General features: G+C 39.3%; 1 protein-coding gene across 11 annotated transcripts in view; it reads left to right on the plus strand.

Moving 5' to 3' along the window:
• SCMH1 (Scm polycomb group protein homolog 1) overlaps positions 1–18,210 on the plus strand; it is a 196,130-nt gene that overhangs the window by 94,417 nt on the left and 83,503 nt on the right. For all 11 annotated transcript variants that reach the window (XM_061184406.1, XM_061184408.1, XM_061184405.1 and 8 more), the window contains one exon: positions 2,122–2,210. In XM_061184406.1, the coding sequence (XP_061040389.1) occupies positions 2,122–2,210 (89 nt within the window). The remainder of the gene's footprint in view (positions 1–2,121; positions 2,211–18,210) is intronic.

Here is an 18,210-nt window from a genome sequence, read left to right on the forward strand (position 1 = left end):
AACAGCTTTGCCTTATCTGTAGGTGTAGTGAATCATTCATGGCAAATCTGCACTAGGTTTGGCTTGCTTCAACCCTTCCCTGACCTAAAGAGAGTTGTTTTCCTCACACACAAACCAGACCTGAATTTCTGGAGAAATTTTGTTTGTCTGTTTGTACCGTGGTCAAAGGAAGAGTAGTAGTCAAGACTCTTTTGGAGTTTAAACCCCAACCCAGACCAGGTTAGAGGAGGGCAGTAGGAGGAGGCAGGAATTAGTGACTCGTGTAACTGCGAAGCCCAAGACCTGGTGCTGAGTGTGTCTGGACACAGGCTTTTAAACACTCTCGTGTCTCCATCTCCTGCTCTACATTGGCTTTATTCTCAGTTATGTTCTCCATTTAGCAGTGCCAAATCTACAAACTTCCTTATAACCATGATCTCAGAGAAAGAAAAGCTCTCTCCAAGATGCATATCATATCAGAAAACAGTTGATCCAACTTGGGACATACATACATACGCTTTTGGTCTAGGGGAATCTGATGCTTTTAAATGGCATTATTATGCATTCCGTGGCCAGGTAGGTAGAGCCCAACGTAGACATCCCCACCAAATCACATAAAATTAGGGTTTTTTTGTCTTTTGGGGTTTTTTTGCAGAGGGAAAAAGAGCTAGGCAAGCAAAAAAGAAGTGGTAGCAGTTTGACAGGAATGTGTGAATTGCTATCTCCATTGTTTATGAATGAGCTATCCCAAGAAGTCTCCTGACCCTGGGAAACCTCACTTGGTAGCCTAGCCAGCCTTGAGACTAAAAGTTTAAATCATGTGGGGGTGGTACCTCTCTTATTTCCATTTTCTTCTCTCTTCTCACATCCTCCCCTTTAACTTAATTATAGTTCTTAGCTAATACTTTATCCCAAAAGTGATTCTTCCTTTTTCATTTCACATGCACATTGATAATTTAGTGTAGTAAAGAGTGTGGGCTCAACAGTCAGATTGCCTGGGTTTCAATCCTATCTTTGTCATTTGCTCACTTTGAAATCTTAAGCAGTTTACTTTATACCTCTTTCCTCATCTATAAAATGAAGATAATTTCTCCCCTACTGGGTTGTCTTGAGGATTAAATTAGATAGTCGGTAGAAAGTGCCTGGCACAGTATCTAGCACACAGTGAAGTACTCAGTAATATCAGACACTGTTGTTGTTGCTATTTCTCTGCAGCTTTGGTTCAGCCTATCTGTTCTTTGTCAAGAATGGGAAAGCTGAGGTAGATTGGGAGACTATCAGAAAGCACTAGATTTTGGTATCTCAGGACAGAGGGTTGAAGCCAAATTGAAGGAAGCACTTGGAGCTCTAATTGGAAGACTTAACTATGATAATGGTCTTATTTTTACAGTTTGTTAATTAAATGGTATTTTCTTATTGACTGGTCATTGCAGAATGACAATGGACAATTAACATCCCTAGGCTTCTTTTCACTCTTTTGGAAAATGAGTTTTTTTGGATAAGATGATCCCTTCTATTTTCATCAATGCCTGATCCTTCGTTAAGTAAAAATGAATATCAAAAAGTGTTTTGTACTCTGTGTATGTGTGTATGTGTGAGAGAGAGAGGGAAAGAGAGACAGAGAGAGCGAGAAAGAGAAAGTGAGAGCAAAAGTGAGAGTGTGTTTACATTGAGATAAACCAAAAAGATTTACTTGTATATTGGATTTATCAGACATACCTGGTTTCTTCTTAAGAGATTATTATATCCCCATTCACACTCTACTGTCTAGATCATTTCTAAGTGTTTGTTATTCCTATCACAAATCTATTTTGTATTTTTCAAGGAAGCTTTTTAGGCATGATATTTGTTGTGTAATACTTGTTTTGGCTTCAGGAAACTTGGTTGGGGACTTTACTCCACTACTTACTTTGCAACATTACCTTGGGCAAGTTACATTCCCTCTTACATGCCTCATTTCCTCATCTGTCTAATGAGGCATTTCTTCTACTTAACCTTTAAGTCCTTCCCTAACCATCTGTGATTCTATAACTATCACAGCATAGGTTGTGGCAGGCGTAGCTGGATTCCAAAGGGAAAACTTGATATAGCAATTCCCTTTGAGACATATTTTTTATCTGTTGCCCATTATGTTTGCTGCAGGATTTCGGCTGAATGCTTCCTCTTGGCCCATGTTCCTTTTGAAGACGCTAAATGGAGCAGAGATGGCTCCCATCAGGATTTTCCACAAGGTACAGTGTCCCTCAGCTATCACCAGCTCCAAATTGCTTAAGGTCAAATGCTTACATTCTTTCAATTACTGAGCCTCTGATGTCTACATTATATATGTAGCCTGAGGATGCCTTCTCAGAAACTAGTTCAGCAGAAGGATTTTTTAAGTACCTTACAAAGCCGCAATTATCCCCAGAGAAATATTAGACTGGTAAATTAGGATTTCTGGGTTTTGGGTCCTAGCTCTGCCAATAGTAAGTTTTGACCTCATCTGTTAGGTGGGATTCTGTCTACCTCATAGGGTTTTAAGAAGTTAAACATTTTTTTTTATTAGTAAAACATGTAAAGTGTAGTATAAATCTAAAGGAGCTATTCTTATTATAGATCATGCAGTTCCATAAGGTCCATATTCTAAACAGAGAGAAAGGAAGGAGACTATTTTTTGAGTGCCTACAGTATGTTTGGAGTTTATCTACGCTATCTCATTTAAATACCCACAGTTAACTTTATGAAGCAAGAATTATTATTCCGATTTAGTAGTTAAGGAAACAAATACTTTTGAATAAGGAACTTGCCCAAGGTCGCATGACTAGCTAGTAAGTCGTGGAACAGGGATCCAAAACCTGTATTCATTCTTCCTGATTTCTCGAGGGATGAAGCAATCATTCTGCTCTTAGTTGATCTTTAATGAGGTTAAAGTTACTATAAAGGGGATTGAATTAGGGTTGCCTATGTTGCCATTTAAGTCTAAACCCTGAGAGTACCCTGGTTCCCAGAATATAGTATACTGGACAGCTTGAAACCCTTCCACTGCAGAATACCTAAAAATGATGGGGGGGAAGGGGCCAACAAGTATTCTTTTAAAGGCTTTGCTGACCTTACTAGAAAGTAAGATAACTCCAAGGCCAAAATGAGGAAGGAAAACCAGAGTGTTAGGTGTACTGAACCTGCAGGTGCCGTAAGGGGCTTTGCCAGTCTTACTTTCCAAGGACCTTGTCTTTTAACAACCACAGTAGGATAGAAGTTGAGGCCTTGGGCCCATGCAAGGCAGAAAAATGTACCTGGGACTGCCACACAAAAAATCAGATTGGATCCCTCGAATATTTACTCCTTAGTGAAAAGACTATTGCATTGATGAGGAAGAGTCTCTGCCTGGGCCATGGGTAGTGGTAGGAAGTAAGTCATCTCTTCTGATAAGACAGTCTTTCCCCATGGAAGTCCAGGGTTCAGATATAGTGCCTGTGTTGTTTCAGAACTCCAAAATTGTATGGGATATTTCTGAGTGCCTGGCATAAGCAAACCCAAAACCTCTCTAGAGGGTTTGGTTGTTTTCAACCCAGATGTCATAGAAGTCCCAAAAGTGAAGTACCACTGAAGACGAGTTCAGTTCAGTTCATAATTACAGAGCCCGCAAAACTCACAAAGCAAATCCTGCATGATGAGACTTCAGTAGACACAACAAACAGTAAGACTATAACCTCAAGCACTTTCAGATAATAGAAATATCAGATAGAGATTATAAATTATTTGAAAATGAGTAAGGAACGAAAAGAAGGAATTTAAAAACGAGACAAGTACAAACCTCTATTTTTTTTAAAGGCAAAGTTGAAAAAACAACAAATTGAATATCTAGAAATGAAACTTAACCATTAAAATTTTAAAACCTTAGGTAGGTGTATAAGCAACTTAGACCTAGATAGAGAAGAATGAATTGAAAGACACGTGTAAGGACTTTCCCCAGAGTGCAGTACAGAGAGATAAAGAGATGGAAAATATATTAAAGAGAAAAGACAAAGAGAATACCATTAGAAGGTCCAATATATGCTGAACATGAACTCTAGAAAGATTAATTAGAAAGAATAAAGAAGAGTCAATATTTGAAAAGATAATGACAGAATTTTCCAGAATGTGTAATAAAGACAAATATATACCTTAAAACATCATGGTATAACTAAAGTCAAAAGAAAAGATCTGAGCAAAGTAATCACACAGAATGCAGTCATCCTCTCTGAGGGATGGTTCTGCACCTGTGGGAGACTGGTTCCAGGACCCCCTGAATACGAAAATCCACACATACTCAACTCCCTTATATAAAATGGAATAGTACAGTCAGCCCTCCGTATCCGCAGCTTCCATGTCCATGCGGACTGAATCTTCAAAAGGATTACAGTTAGGCTGACAGCACATTTCTTGACGGCAGCAGTACAAGCCAAAAGATAATAGAATAATATCTTCAAAGAACTAAGAAAAAATAGTTGTCCACCTAGAATTTTATATCTAATTATACTGTTATTTCAGAATGAATGTAAAATCAAGACATTTTCAGCAAACTAATACAAATAGATACTAATATATCTGCTGAAAGAACAATTGAAGAGTATATTTCAGGAAGAAGATAACTGGGGACTTCCCTGGTGGCACAGTGGTTAAGAATCCGCCTGCCAATGCAGGGGACATGGGTTCAATCCCTGGTCCGGGAAGATCCCACATGCTGGGGAGCAACTAAGCCCGTGTGCCACAACTACTGAGCCCACGTGCCACAACTGCTGAAGCCCACACACCTAGAGCCCATGCTTCGCAACAAGAGAAGCCACCACAATGAGAAGCCCATGCACCACAATGAAGAGTAGCCCCCTCTCGACTCAACTAGAGAAAGCCCACACACAGCAACGAAGACCCAGCGCAGCCATAAATAAATAAATTAATTAAAAAAAAAAAAAAGATAATTGAACCTGGAAAGTAAGAATGAGATGCAAAAAGTACTGCTGAAGAAAGATTGTTTAACATGTGAGTAAAACTAATCAACCATTGCCTATAACTGTATAAACCAGTTATACTAACAGAAGTGATCAATTGGCAGTATAACAATGTGGAACTAAATTATCAAACACCTATTAACTCAGGAGTAGTTTAAATATTCTGAGGTTCTTGTATTGTTTAAAGATGAGCTTTAGACTTAATTATGTCAACTATACAGTTATGATCTGAAGGGGATCCACCAAAAGACTAAATATAGAAGGGTTAACATATGAATCAGGGACTTCCCTGGTGGCACAGTGGTTAAGAATCTGCCTGCCAGGGGAGCTTCAAGATGGCGAAAAAGTAAGACTTGGAGATCACCTTCCTCCCCACAAATACATCAGAAATACATCTACATGTGGAACAACTCCTACAGAACACCTACTGAACGCTGGCAGAAGACCTCAGACCTCCCAAAAGGCAAGAAACTCTCCACGTACCTGGGTAGGGCAAAAGAAAAAAGAAGAAACAGAAACCAAAGAATAGCGACGGGACCTGCACCAGTGGGAGGGAGCTGTGAAGGAGGAAAGGTTTCCACACACTAGAAGCTCCTTCGCGGGCAGAGACTGCGGGTGGCGGAGGGGGGATCTTCGGAGCCACAGAGGAGAGCGCAGCAACAGGGGTGCAGAGGGCAAAGCGGAGAGGTTCCTGCAGAGAGGATCGGTGCCAACCAGCACTCACCAGCCCAAGAGGCTTGTCGGCTCACCCGCCGGGACGGGCGGGGGCTGGGAGTTGAGGCTTCAGCTTCGGTGGATCCCAGGGAGAGGACTGGGGTTGGCTGCGTGAACACAGCCTGAACGGGCTAGTGCACCACAGCTAGCCGGGAGGGAGTCCGGGAAAAAGTCTGGAGCTGCCGAAGAAGCAAGAGACTTTTTCTTGCCTCTTTGTTTCCTGGTGCGGGGAGAAGGGATTAAGAGAGCTGCTTAAAGGAGCTCCAGAGACGGGTGTGAGACGCGGCTATCAGCGTGGACCCCAGAGATGGGCATGAGACGCTAAGGCTGCTGCTGCAGCCACCAAGAATCCTGTGAGCAAACACAGGTCACTATCCACACCTCCCCTCCCGGGAGCCTGTGCAGCCCACCACTGCCAGGGTCCTGTGATCCAGGGACAACTTCCCCGGGAGAACACACGGCGCGCCTCACGCTGGTGCAACGTTATGCCAGCCTCTGCCGCCACAGGCTCACCCCACGTTCCGTACCTCTCCCTCCCCCTGGCCTGAGTGAGCCAGAGCCCCCAAATCAGCTGCTTCTTTAACCCCGTCCTGTCTGAGCGAAGAACAGATGCCCTCAGGCAACCTACACACAGAGACGGGTCCAAATCCAAAGCTGAACCCCAGGAGCTGTGCAAACAAAGAAGAGAAAGGGAAATCTCTCCCAGCAGCCTCAGGAGCTGCGTATTAAATCTCCACAATCAACTTGATGTACCCTGCATCTGTGGAATACCTGAATAGACAACGAATCATCCCAAATTGAGGAGGTGAACTTTGGGAGCAATGATACATATTTTTTTTTCCCTTTTTCTCTTTTTGTGAGTGTGTACGTGTATGCTTCTGTGTGTGATTTTGTCTGTATAGCTTTGCTTTTACCATTTGTCCTAGGGTTCTGTCTGTCCATTTTTGTTTGTTTGTTTCTTTGTTTTTAGTATAGTTTTTAGCACTTGTTATCATTGGTGGATTTGTTTTTTGGTTTGGTTGCTCTCTTCTTTGTTTCTTTTTTATTTTTTTTAATTTTTTAAAACTTTTTTAAAATTATTTTTTATTTTAATAACTTTATTTTATTTTACTTTATTTTATTTTATTTTATCTTCTTCTTTCTTTCTTTCTTTTTTTTCTCCCTTTTATTCTGAGCCATGTGGATGACAGGCTCTTGGTGCTCCAGCCAGGCGTCAGGGCTGTGCCTCTGAGGTGGGAGAGCCAAGTTCAGGACACTGGTCCACAAGAGACCTCCCAGCTCCACGTAATATCAAATGGCGAAAATCTCCCAGAGATCTCCATCTCAACACCAAGACATAAATCCACTCAACGACCAGCAAGCTACAGTGCTGGACACCCTATGCCAAACAAGTAATAAGACAGGAACACAGCCCCACCCATTAGCAGAGAGGCTGCCTAAAATCATAATAAGGCCACAGACACCCCAAAACACACCACCAGACGTAAACCTGCCCACCAGAAAGACAAGATCCAGCCTCATCCACCAGAACACAGGCACTAGTCCCCTCCACCAGGAAGCCTACACAACCCACTGAACCAACCTTAGCCACTGGGGACAGACACAAAAAACAACGGGAACTACAAACCTGCAGCCTGCGAAAAGGAGACCCTAAACACAGTAAGTTAAGCAAAATGAGAAGACAGAGAAACACACAGCAGATGAAGGAGCAAGGCAAAAACCCACCAGACCTAACAAATGAAGAGGAAATAGGCAGTCTACCTGAAAAAGAATTCAGAATAATGATAGTAAAGATGATCCAAAATCTTGGAAATAGAATGGAGAAAATACAAGAAACGTTTAACAAGAACCTAGAAGAACTAAAGAGCAAACAAACAGTGATGAACAACACAATAAATGAAATTAAAAATTCTATAGAAGGTATCAATAGCAGAATAACTGAGGCAGAAGAACGGATAAGTGACCTGGAAGATAAAATAGTGGAAATAACTACTGCAGAGCAGAATAAAGAAAAAAGAAAGAAAAAAATTGAGGACAGTCTCAGACACCTCTGGGACAACATTAAACGCACCAACATTCGAATCATAGGGGTCCCATAAGAAGAAGAGAAAAAGAAGGGGACTGAGAAAATATTGGAAGACGTTATAGTTGAAAACTTCCCTAATATGAGAAAGGAAATAGTTAATCAAGTCCAGGAAGCACAGAGAGTCCCATACAGGATAAATCCAAGGAGGAACACGCCAAGACACATATTAAGCTATCAAAATTTAAGTACAAAGAAAAAATATTAAAAGCAGCAAGGAAAAAACAACAAATAACACGTAAGGGAATCCCCATAAGGTTAACAGCTGATCTTTCAGCAGAAACCCTGCAGGCCAGAAGGGAATGGCAGGACATATTTAAAGTGATGAAGGGGAAAAACCTACAACCAAGATTACTCTGCCCAGCAAGGATCTCATTCACATTTGATGGAGAAGTTAAAACCTTTACAGACAGGCAAAAGCTAAGAGAATTCAGTACCATCAAACCAGCTTTACAGCAAATGCTAAAGGAACTTCTCTAGGCAGGAAACACAAGAGAAGGAAAAGACCTACAATAACAAACCCAAAACAATTAAGAAAATGGTCATAGGAACATACATATCAATAATTACCTTAAATGTAAATGGATTAAATGCTCCAACCAAAAGACATAGACTGACTGAATGGATACAAAAACAACACCTGTATATATGCTGTCTACAAGAGACCCACTTCAGACCTAGGGACACATACAGACTGAAAGTGAGGGGATGGAAAAAGATATTCCATGCAAATGGAAATCAAAAGAAAGCTGGAGTAACAATTCTCATGTCAGACAAAATAGACTTTAAAACAAAGACTATTACAAGAGAAACAGAAGGACACTACATAATGATCAAGGGATCAATCCAAGAAGAAGATATAACAATTGTAAATATTTATGCACCCAACATAGGAGTACCTCAATACATAAGGCAAATACTAACAGCCATAAAAGGGGAAATCGACAGTAACACAATCATAGTAGGGGACTTTAACACCGCACTTTCACCAATGGACAGATCATCCAAAATGAAAATAAATAAGGAAACACAAGCAGACAGCAGAAGCAAGAAGAACTACAGTCCTGCAGCCTGTGGAACAAAAACCACATTCACAGAAAGATAGACAAGATGAAAAGGCAGAAGGCTATGTACCAGATGAAGGAACAAGATAAAACCCCAGAAAAACGACTAAATGAAGTGGAGATAGGCAACCTTCCAGAAAAATAATTCAGAGTAATGATAGTGAAGATGATCCAGGACCTCGGAAAAAGAATGGAGGCAAAGATCGAGAAGATGCAAGAAATGTTTAACAAAGCCCTAGAAGAATTAAAGAACAAACAAACAGAGATGAACAATACAATAACTGAAATGAAAACTACACTAGAAGGACTCAATAGCAGAATAACTGAGGCAGAAGAACGAATAAGTGACCTGGAAGACAGAATGGTGGAATTCACTGCTGTGGAACAGAATAAAGAAAAAAGAATGAAAAGAAATGAAGACAGCCTAAGAGACCTCTGGGACAACATTAAACTCAACAACATTCGCATTATAGGGGTCCCAGAAGGAGAAGAGAGAGAGAAAGGACCCGAGAAAATATTTGAAAAGATTATAGTCGAAAACTTCCCTAACATGGGAAAGGAAATAGCCACCCAAGTCCAGGAAGCGCACAGAGACCCATACAGGATAAACCCAAGGAGAAACACGCCGAGACACATAGTAATCAAATTGGCAAAAATTAAAGACAAAGAAAAATTATTGAAAGCAGCAAGGGAAAAATGACAAATAACATACAAGGGAACTCCCATAAGGTTAACAGCTGATTTCTCAGCAGAAACTCTACAAGCCAGAAGAGAGTGGCATGACATATTTAAGTGATGAAAGGGAAGAACCTACAACCAAGATTACTCTACCTGGCAAGGATCTCATTCAGATTCGATGGAGAAATCAAAACCTTTACAAAAGACAAGCAAAAGCTAAGAGAATTCAGCACCACCAAACCAGCTCTACAACAAATGCTAAAGGAACTTCTCTAAGTGGGAAACACAAGAGAAGAAAAGGACCTACAAAAACAAACCCAAAACAATTAAGAAAATGGTCATAGGAATATACATATCAATAATTACCTTAAATGTGAATGGATTAAATGCTCCAACCAAAAGACACAGGCTCGCTGAATGGATACATAAACAAGACCCATATATATGCTGACTACAAGAGACCCACTTCAGACCTAGGGACACATTCAGACTGAAAGTGAGGGGATGGAAGAAGATATTCCATGCAAATGGAAATCAAAAGAAAGCTGGAGTAGCAATACTCATTTCAGATAAAATAAACTTTAAAATAAAGAATGTTACAAGAGACAAGGAAGGACACTACATAATGATCAAGGGATCAATCCAAGAAGAAGATATAACAATTATAAATATATATGCACCCAACATAGGAGCACCTCAATACATAAGGCAACTGCTAACAGCTATAAAAGAGGAAATCGACAGTAACACAATAATAGTGGGAGACTCTCACTTACACCAATAGACAGATCATCCAAAAGGAAAATAAATAAGGAAACAGAAGCTTTAAATGACACAACAGACCAAATAGATTTAATTGATATTTCTAGGACATTCCATCCAAAAACCGCAGATTACACTTTCTTCTCAAGTGCACATGGAACATTCTCCAGAATAGATCACATCTTGGGTCACAAATCAAGCCTCAGTAAATTTAAGAAAATTGAAATCATATCAAGCATCTTTTCTGACCACAACGCTATGAGATTAGAAATGAATGACAGGGAAAAAAACATAAAAAACACTAACATATGGAGGCTAAACACTACGTTACTAAATAACCAAGAGATCACTGAAGAAACCAAAGAGGAAATCAAAAAATACCTAGAGACAAATGACAATGAAAACACGACGATCCAAAACCTATGGGATGCAGCAAAAGCAGTTCTAAGAGGGAAGTTTATAGCTATACAAGCCTACCTCAACAAGACAAGAACAAGAAACAAGAAACAAGACAAATCTCAAATAAACAATCTAACCTTACACCTAAAGGAACTAGAGAAAGAAGAACCAACAAAAGCCAAATCTCAAATAAACAATCTAACCTTACACCTAAAGGAACTAGAGAAAGAAGAACCAACAAAAGCCAGAGTTAGCAGAAGGAAAGAAATCATAAAGATCAGAGCAGAAATAAATGAAATAGAAACAAAGAAAACAATACCAAAGATCAGTGAAACTAAAAGCTGGTTCTTTGAGAAGATAAACAAAATTGATAAACCATTAGCCAGACTCATCAAGAAAAAGAGGGAGAGGACTCAAATCAATAAAATAAGAAATGAAAAAGGAGAAGTTACAACAGACACCGCAGAAATACAAAGCATCCTAAGAGACTACTACAAGCAACTCTATGCCAATAAAATGGACAACCTGGAAGAAATGGACAAATTCTTAGAAAGGTATAACCTTCCAAGACTGAACCAGGAAGAAATACAAAATATGAACAGACCAATCACAAGTAATGAAATTGAAACTGTGATTAAAAATCTTCCAACAAACAAAAGTCCAGGACCAGATGGCTTCACAGGTGAATTCTATCAAACATTTAGAGGAGAGCTAACACCCATCCTTCTCAAACTCTTCCAAAAAATTGCAGAGGAAGGAACACTCCCAAACTCATTCTATGAGGCCACCATCACCCTGATACCAAAACCAGACAAAGATGTCACAGAGAAAGAACACTACAGGCCAACATCACTGATGAACATAGATGCAAAAATCCTGAACAAAATACTAGCAAACAGAATCCAGCAACACATTAAAAGGATCATACATCATGATCAAGTGGGATTTATCGCAGGGATGCAAGGATTCTCCAGTATATGCAAATCAATCACCGTGATACACCATATTAACAAATTGAAGAATAAAAACCATATGATCATCTCAATAGATGCAGAAAAAGCTTTTGACAAAATTCAACACCCAGTTATGATAAAAACTCTCCAGAAAGTGGGCATAGAGCGAACCTACCTCAACATAATAAAGACCATATACAACAAACCCACAGCAAACATCATTCTCAATGGTGAAAAACTGAAAGCATTTCCTTTAAGATCACGAACAAGACAAGGATGTCCACTCTCGCCACTATTATTCAACATAGTTTTGGAAGTCCTAGCTACGGCAATCAGAGAAGAAAAAGAAATAAAAGGAATACAAATTGGAAAAGAAGAAGTAAAACTGTCACTGTTTGTAGATGACATGATACTATACATAGAGAATCCTAAAGATGCCACCGGAAAAAATACTAGAGCTAATCAATGAATTTGGTAAAGTTGCAGGATACAAAATTAATGCACAGAAATCTCTTGCATTCCTATACACTAATGATGAAAAATCTGAAAGAGAAATTAAGAAAACACTCCCATTTACCATTGCAACAAAAAGAATAAAATACCTAGGAATAAACCTACCTAGGGAGACAAAAGACCTGTATGCAGAAAACTATAAGACACTGATGAAAGAAATTAAAGATGATTCTAACAGATGGAGACATGTACCATGTTCTTGGATTGGAAGAATCATATTGTGAAAATGACTATACTGCCCAAAGCAATCTACAGATTCAATGCAATCTCTATCAAATACCAATGGCATTTTTTATGGAACTAGAACCAAAAATCTTAAAATTTGTATGGAGACACAAAAGACCCCGCAGTCTTGAGGGAAAAAAACGGAGCTGGAGGAATCAGACTCCCTGACTTCAGACTATACTATAAAGCTACAGTAATCAAGACAATATGGTACTGGCACAAAAACAGAAACATACATCAATGGAACAAGATAGAAAGCCCAGAGATAAACCCACGCACCTATGATGAACTAATCTATGACAAAGGAGGCAAGGATATACAATGGAGAAAAGACAGTCTCTTCAATAAGTGGTGCTGGGAAAACTGGACAGCTGCATGTAAAAGAATGAAATTAGAACACTCCCTAACACCATACACAAAAATAAACTCAAAATGGATTAGAGACCTAAATGTAAGACTGGACACTATAAAACTCTTAGAGGAAAACATAGGAAGAACACTCTTTGACATAAATCACAGCAACAGCTTCTTTGATCCACCTCCTAGGGTAATGGAAATAAAACCAAAAATAAACAAATGGGACCTAATGAAACTTCAAAGCTTTTGCACAGCAAAGGAAACCATAAACAAGACAGAAAGACAACCCTCAGAATGGGAGAAAATATTTGCAAATGAAGCAACGGACAAAGGATTAATCTCCAAAATATATAAACAGCTTATGTAGCTCAATATTAGAAAAACAAACAACCCAATCCAAAAATGGGCAGAAGACCTAAATAGACATTTCTCCAAAGAAGACATACAGATGGCCAAAAAGCATATGAAAAGCTGCTCCATCCACATCACTAATTACTAGAGAAATGCAAATCAAAACTACAATGAGGTATCACCTCACACCAGTTAGAATGGGCATCAGAAAATCTACAAACAACAAATGCTGGAGAGGGTGTGGAGAAAAGAGAACCCTCTTGCACTGTTGGTGGGAATGTAAACTGATACAGCCACTATGGAGAACAGTATGGAGGTTCCTTAAAAAACTAAAAATAGAATTACCATATGATCCAGCAGTCCCACTACTGGGCATATACCCAGAGAAAACGATAATTCAAAAAGACACATGCACCCCAGTGTTCATTGCAGCACTATTTACAATAGCCGGGTCATGGAAGCAACCTAAACGCCCATCGACAGACGAATGGGTAAAGAAGTTGTGGTACATATATACAGTGGAATCTTACTCAGCCATAAAGAGGAACGAAATTGGGTCATTGTTGAGGCGTGGATGGATCTAGAGACTGTCATGCAGAGTGAAGTAAGTCAGAAAGAGAAAAACAAATATCGTATATTAACGCATGTATGTGGAACCTAGAAAAATGGTACAGATGAACCAGTTTGCAGGGCAGAAATTGAGACACAGATGTGGAGAACACCAAGCGGGGAACGGGGCGGGGTGGTGGGGGTGGTGGTGTGATGAATTGGGTGATTGGGATTGACATGTATACACTGATGTGTATAAAATTGATGACTAATAAGAACCTGCTGTATACAAAAGTAAATAAAATAAAATTTTAAAATTAAAAAAAAAAATAAGGAAACACAAGCTTTAAATGATACATTAAACAAGATGGACTTAATTGATATTTATAGGACATTCCATCCAAAAACAACAGAATACACATTCTTCTCAAGTGCTCATGGAACATTCTCCAGGGTAGATCATATCTTGGGTCACAAATCAAGCCTTGGTAAATTTAAGAAAATTGAAATCGTATCAAGTATCTTTTCCGACCACAATGCTATGAGACTAGATATCAATTACAGGAAAAAAATCTGTAAAAATTACAAACACATGGAGGCTAAACAATACACTACTTAATAACCAAGAGATCACTGAAGAAATCAAAGAGAAAATCAAAAAATACCTAGAAACAAATGACAATGGAAACATGACGACCCAAAACCTATGGGATGCAGCAAAAGCAGTTCTAAGAGGGAAGTTTATAGCAGTAAAATCCTACCTTAAGAAACAAGAAACATCTCAAATAAACAACCTAACCTTAAACCTAAAGCGATTAGAGAAAGAAGAACAACAAAACCCCAGAGTTAGCAGAAGGAAAGAAATCATAAAGATCAGATCAGAAATAAATGAAAAAGAAATGAAGGAAACGATAGCAAAGATCAATAAAACTAAAAGCTGGTTCTTTGAGAAGATAAACAAAATTGATAAACCATTAGCCAGACTCATCAAGAAAAAGAGGGAGAGGACTCAAATCAATGAAATTAGAAATGAAAAAGGAGAAGTTACAACAGACACCACAGAAATACAAGGCATCCTAAGAGACTACTATAAGCAACTCTGTGCCAATAAAATGGACAACCTGGAAGAAATGGACAAATACTTAGAAATGCACAACCTTCCAAGACTGAACCAGGAAGAAATACAAAATATGAACAGACCAATCACAAGCACTTAAATTGAAACTGTGATTAAAAATCTTCCAACAAACAAAAGTCCAGGACCAGGTGGCTTCACAGGCGAATTCTATCAAACATTTAGAGAAGAGCTAACACCTACGCTTCTCGAACTCTTCCAAAATATAGCAGAGAGAGGAACACTCCCAAACTCATTCCATGAGGCCACCACCACCCTGATACCAAACCCAGACAAAGCTGTCACAGAGAAAGAACAGGCCAACATCACTGATGAACATAGATGCAAAAATCCTCAACAAAATACTAGCAAACGGAATCCAACAGCACATTAAAAGGCTCATACACTATGATCAAGTGGGGTTTATCCGAGGAATGCAAGGATTCTTCAATATACACAAATCAATCACTGTGATACACCATATTAACAAATTGAAGGAGAAAAACCATATGATCATCTCAATAGATGCAGAGAAAGCTTTTGACAAAATTCAACACCCATTTATGATAAAAACCCTCCAGAAAGTAGGCATAGAGGGAACCTACCTCAACATAATAAAGGCCATATATGACAAACCCACAGCCAACATCATCCTCAGTGGTGAAAAACTGAAACCATTTCCATGAAGATCAGGAACAAGACAAGGTTGCCCACTCTCACCACTATTATTCAACATAGTTTTGGAAGTTTTAGCCAAGCAATCAGAGAAGTAAAAGAAATAAAAGGAATCCAAATCGGAAAAGAAGAGGTAAAGCTGTCACTGTTTGCAGATGACGCGATACTACACATAGAGAATCCTACAGATGCTACCAGAAAACTACTAGAGCTAATCAATGAATTTGGTAAAGTAGCAGGATACAAAATTAATGCACAGAAATCTCTTGCATTCCTATACACTAATGATGAAAAATCTGAAAGTGAAATTAAGAAAACACTCCCATTTACCATTGCAACAAAAAGAATAAAATACCTAGGAATAAACCTACCTAAGGAGACAAAAGACCTGTTTGCAGAAAATTATAAGACACTGATGAAAGACATTAAAGATGATACAAACAGATGGAGAGATATACCATGTTCTTGAATCGGAAGAATCAACATTGTGAAAATGACTCTACTACCCAAAGCAATCTACAGATTCAATGCAATCCCTATCAAACTACCACTGGCATTTTTCACAGAACTAGAACAAAAAATTTCACAATTTGTATGGAAACACAAAAGACCCCGAATATTGAAAGCAATCTTGAGAAAGAAAAACGGAGCTGGAGGAATCAGGCTCCCGGACTTCAGACTATACTACAAAGCTACAGTAATCAAGACAGTATGGTACTGGCACCAAAACAGAAATATAGATCAATGGAAGAGGATAGAAAGCCCAGAGATAAACCCACGCACATATGGTCACCTTATCTTTGATAAAGGAGGCAAGAATATACAGTGGAGGAAAGACAGCCTCTTCAATAAGTGGTGCTGGGAAAACTGGACAGCTACGTGTAAAAGAATGAAATTAGAACACTCCCTAACACCATACACAAAAATAAACTCAAAATGGATTAAAGCCCTAAATGTAAGGCCAGACACTATCAAACTCTTAGAGGAAAACATAGGCAGAACACTCTATGACATAAATCACAGCAAGATCCTTTTTGACCCACCTCCTAGAGAAATGGAAATAAAAACAAAAATAAACAAATGAGACCTAATGAAACTTCAAAGCTTTTGCACAGCAAAGGAAACCATAAACAAGACAAGAGGACAACCCTTAGACTGGGTGGAAATATTAGCAAATGAAGCAACTGACAAAGGATTAATCTCCAAAATTTACAAGCAGCTCATGCAGCTCAATATCAAAAAAACAACCCAATCCAAAAATGGGCAGAAGACCTAAATAGACATTTCTCCAAAGAAGATATACAGATTGCCAACAAACACATGAAAGAATGCTCAACATCATTAATCATTAGAAAAATGCAAATCAAAACTACAATGAGATATCATCTCACACCAGTCAGAATGGGCATCATCAAAAAATCTACAAACAATAAATGCTGGAGAGGGTGTGGAGAAAAGGGAACACTCTTGCACTGTTGGTGGGAATGTAAATTGATACAGCCACTATGGAGAACAGTATGGAGGTTCCTTAAACAACTAAAAATAGAATTACCATACGACCCAGCAATCCCACTGCTGGGCATATACCCTGAGAAAACCATAATTCAAAATGAGTCATGTACCACGATGTTTACTGCAGCTGTATTTACAATAGCCAGGACATGGAAGCAACGTAAGTGTCCATCGACAGATGAGTGGATAAAGAAGATGTGGCACATATATACAATGGAATATTACTCAGCCATAAAAAGAAACGAAATTGAGTTATTTGTAGTGAGGTGGGTGGACCTAGAGTCTGTCATACAGAGTGAAGTAAGTCAGAAAGAGAAAAACAAATACCGTATGCTAACACATATATATGGAATCTTAAAAAAAAAAAAAAAAAGGTCATGAAGAACCTAGGGGCAAGACGGGAATAAAGACGCAGACCAACTAGAGAATGGACTTGAGGTTACGGGGAGGGGGAAGGGTAAGCTGGGACAAAGTGAGAGAGTGGCATGGACATATATACACTACCAAATGTAAAATAGATAGCTAGTGGGAAGCAGCCGCATAGCACAGGGAGACGAGCTCCGTGCTTTGTGACCACCTAGAGGGGTGGGATAGGGAGGGTGGGAGCGAGGGAGACGCAAGAGGGAAGAGATATGGGGATATATGTATATGTATAACTGATTCACTTTGTTAAAAAGTAGAAACTAACACACCATTGTAAAGCAATTATACTCCAATAAAGACGTTAAAAAAAAAAAAAAAGGACAAACCTTACTACCTAAAAAGCCATTCTTACAGAAAAAAAAGATCTGTAAACTGTTTGAGACGAAAGAGACTGATCATTCAACTTTTTTATATACCTGTACCTAGAAAGGAAAGCAAATTGCTATTGTATGTTTAGATACATTTATATAAAGTCATGATATTTGAAAAAAAAAATAAAAGGAGAATCTGCCTGCCAGGGACTTCCCTGGTGGTGCAGTGGTTAAGAATCCGCCTGCCAATGCAGGGGACACGGGTTTGAGCCCTGGTCCGGGAAGATCCCACATGCCACAGAGCAACTAAGCGCATGCACCACAACTACTGAGCCTGCACTCTAAAGCCGGCAAGCCACAACTACTGAAGCCCACACACCTAGAGCCTGTGATCCGCGACAAGAGAAGCCACCGCAATGAGAAGCCCACGCACCGCAACGAAGAGTAGCTCCTGCTTGCTGCAACTAGAGAAAGCCCACGTGCAGCAATGAAGACCCAACGCATCCAAAATAAATAAAGAAAGGAAGGAGAGGAGGGAGGGGAGGAGAGAGAATCCGCCTTCCAATGCAGGAGACACGGGT

Source organism: Eubalaena glacialis, chromosome 3 (assembly GCF_028564815.1).
Source record: "Eubalaena glacialis isolate mEubGla1 chromosome 3, mEubGla1.1.hap2.+ XY, whole genome shotgun sequence".
Classification (NCBI taxonomy): Eukaryota; Metazoa; Chordata; class Mammalia; order Artiodactyla; family Balaenidae; genus Eubalaena; species Eubalaena glacialis.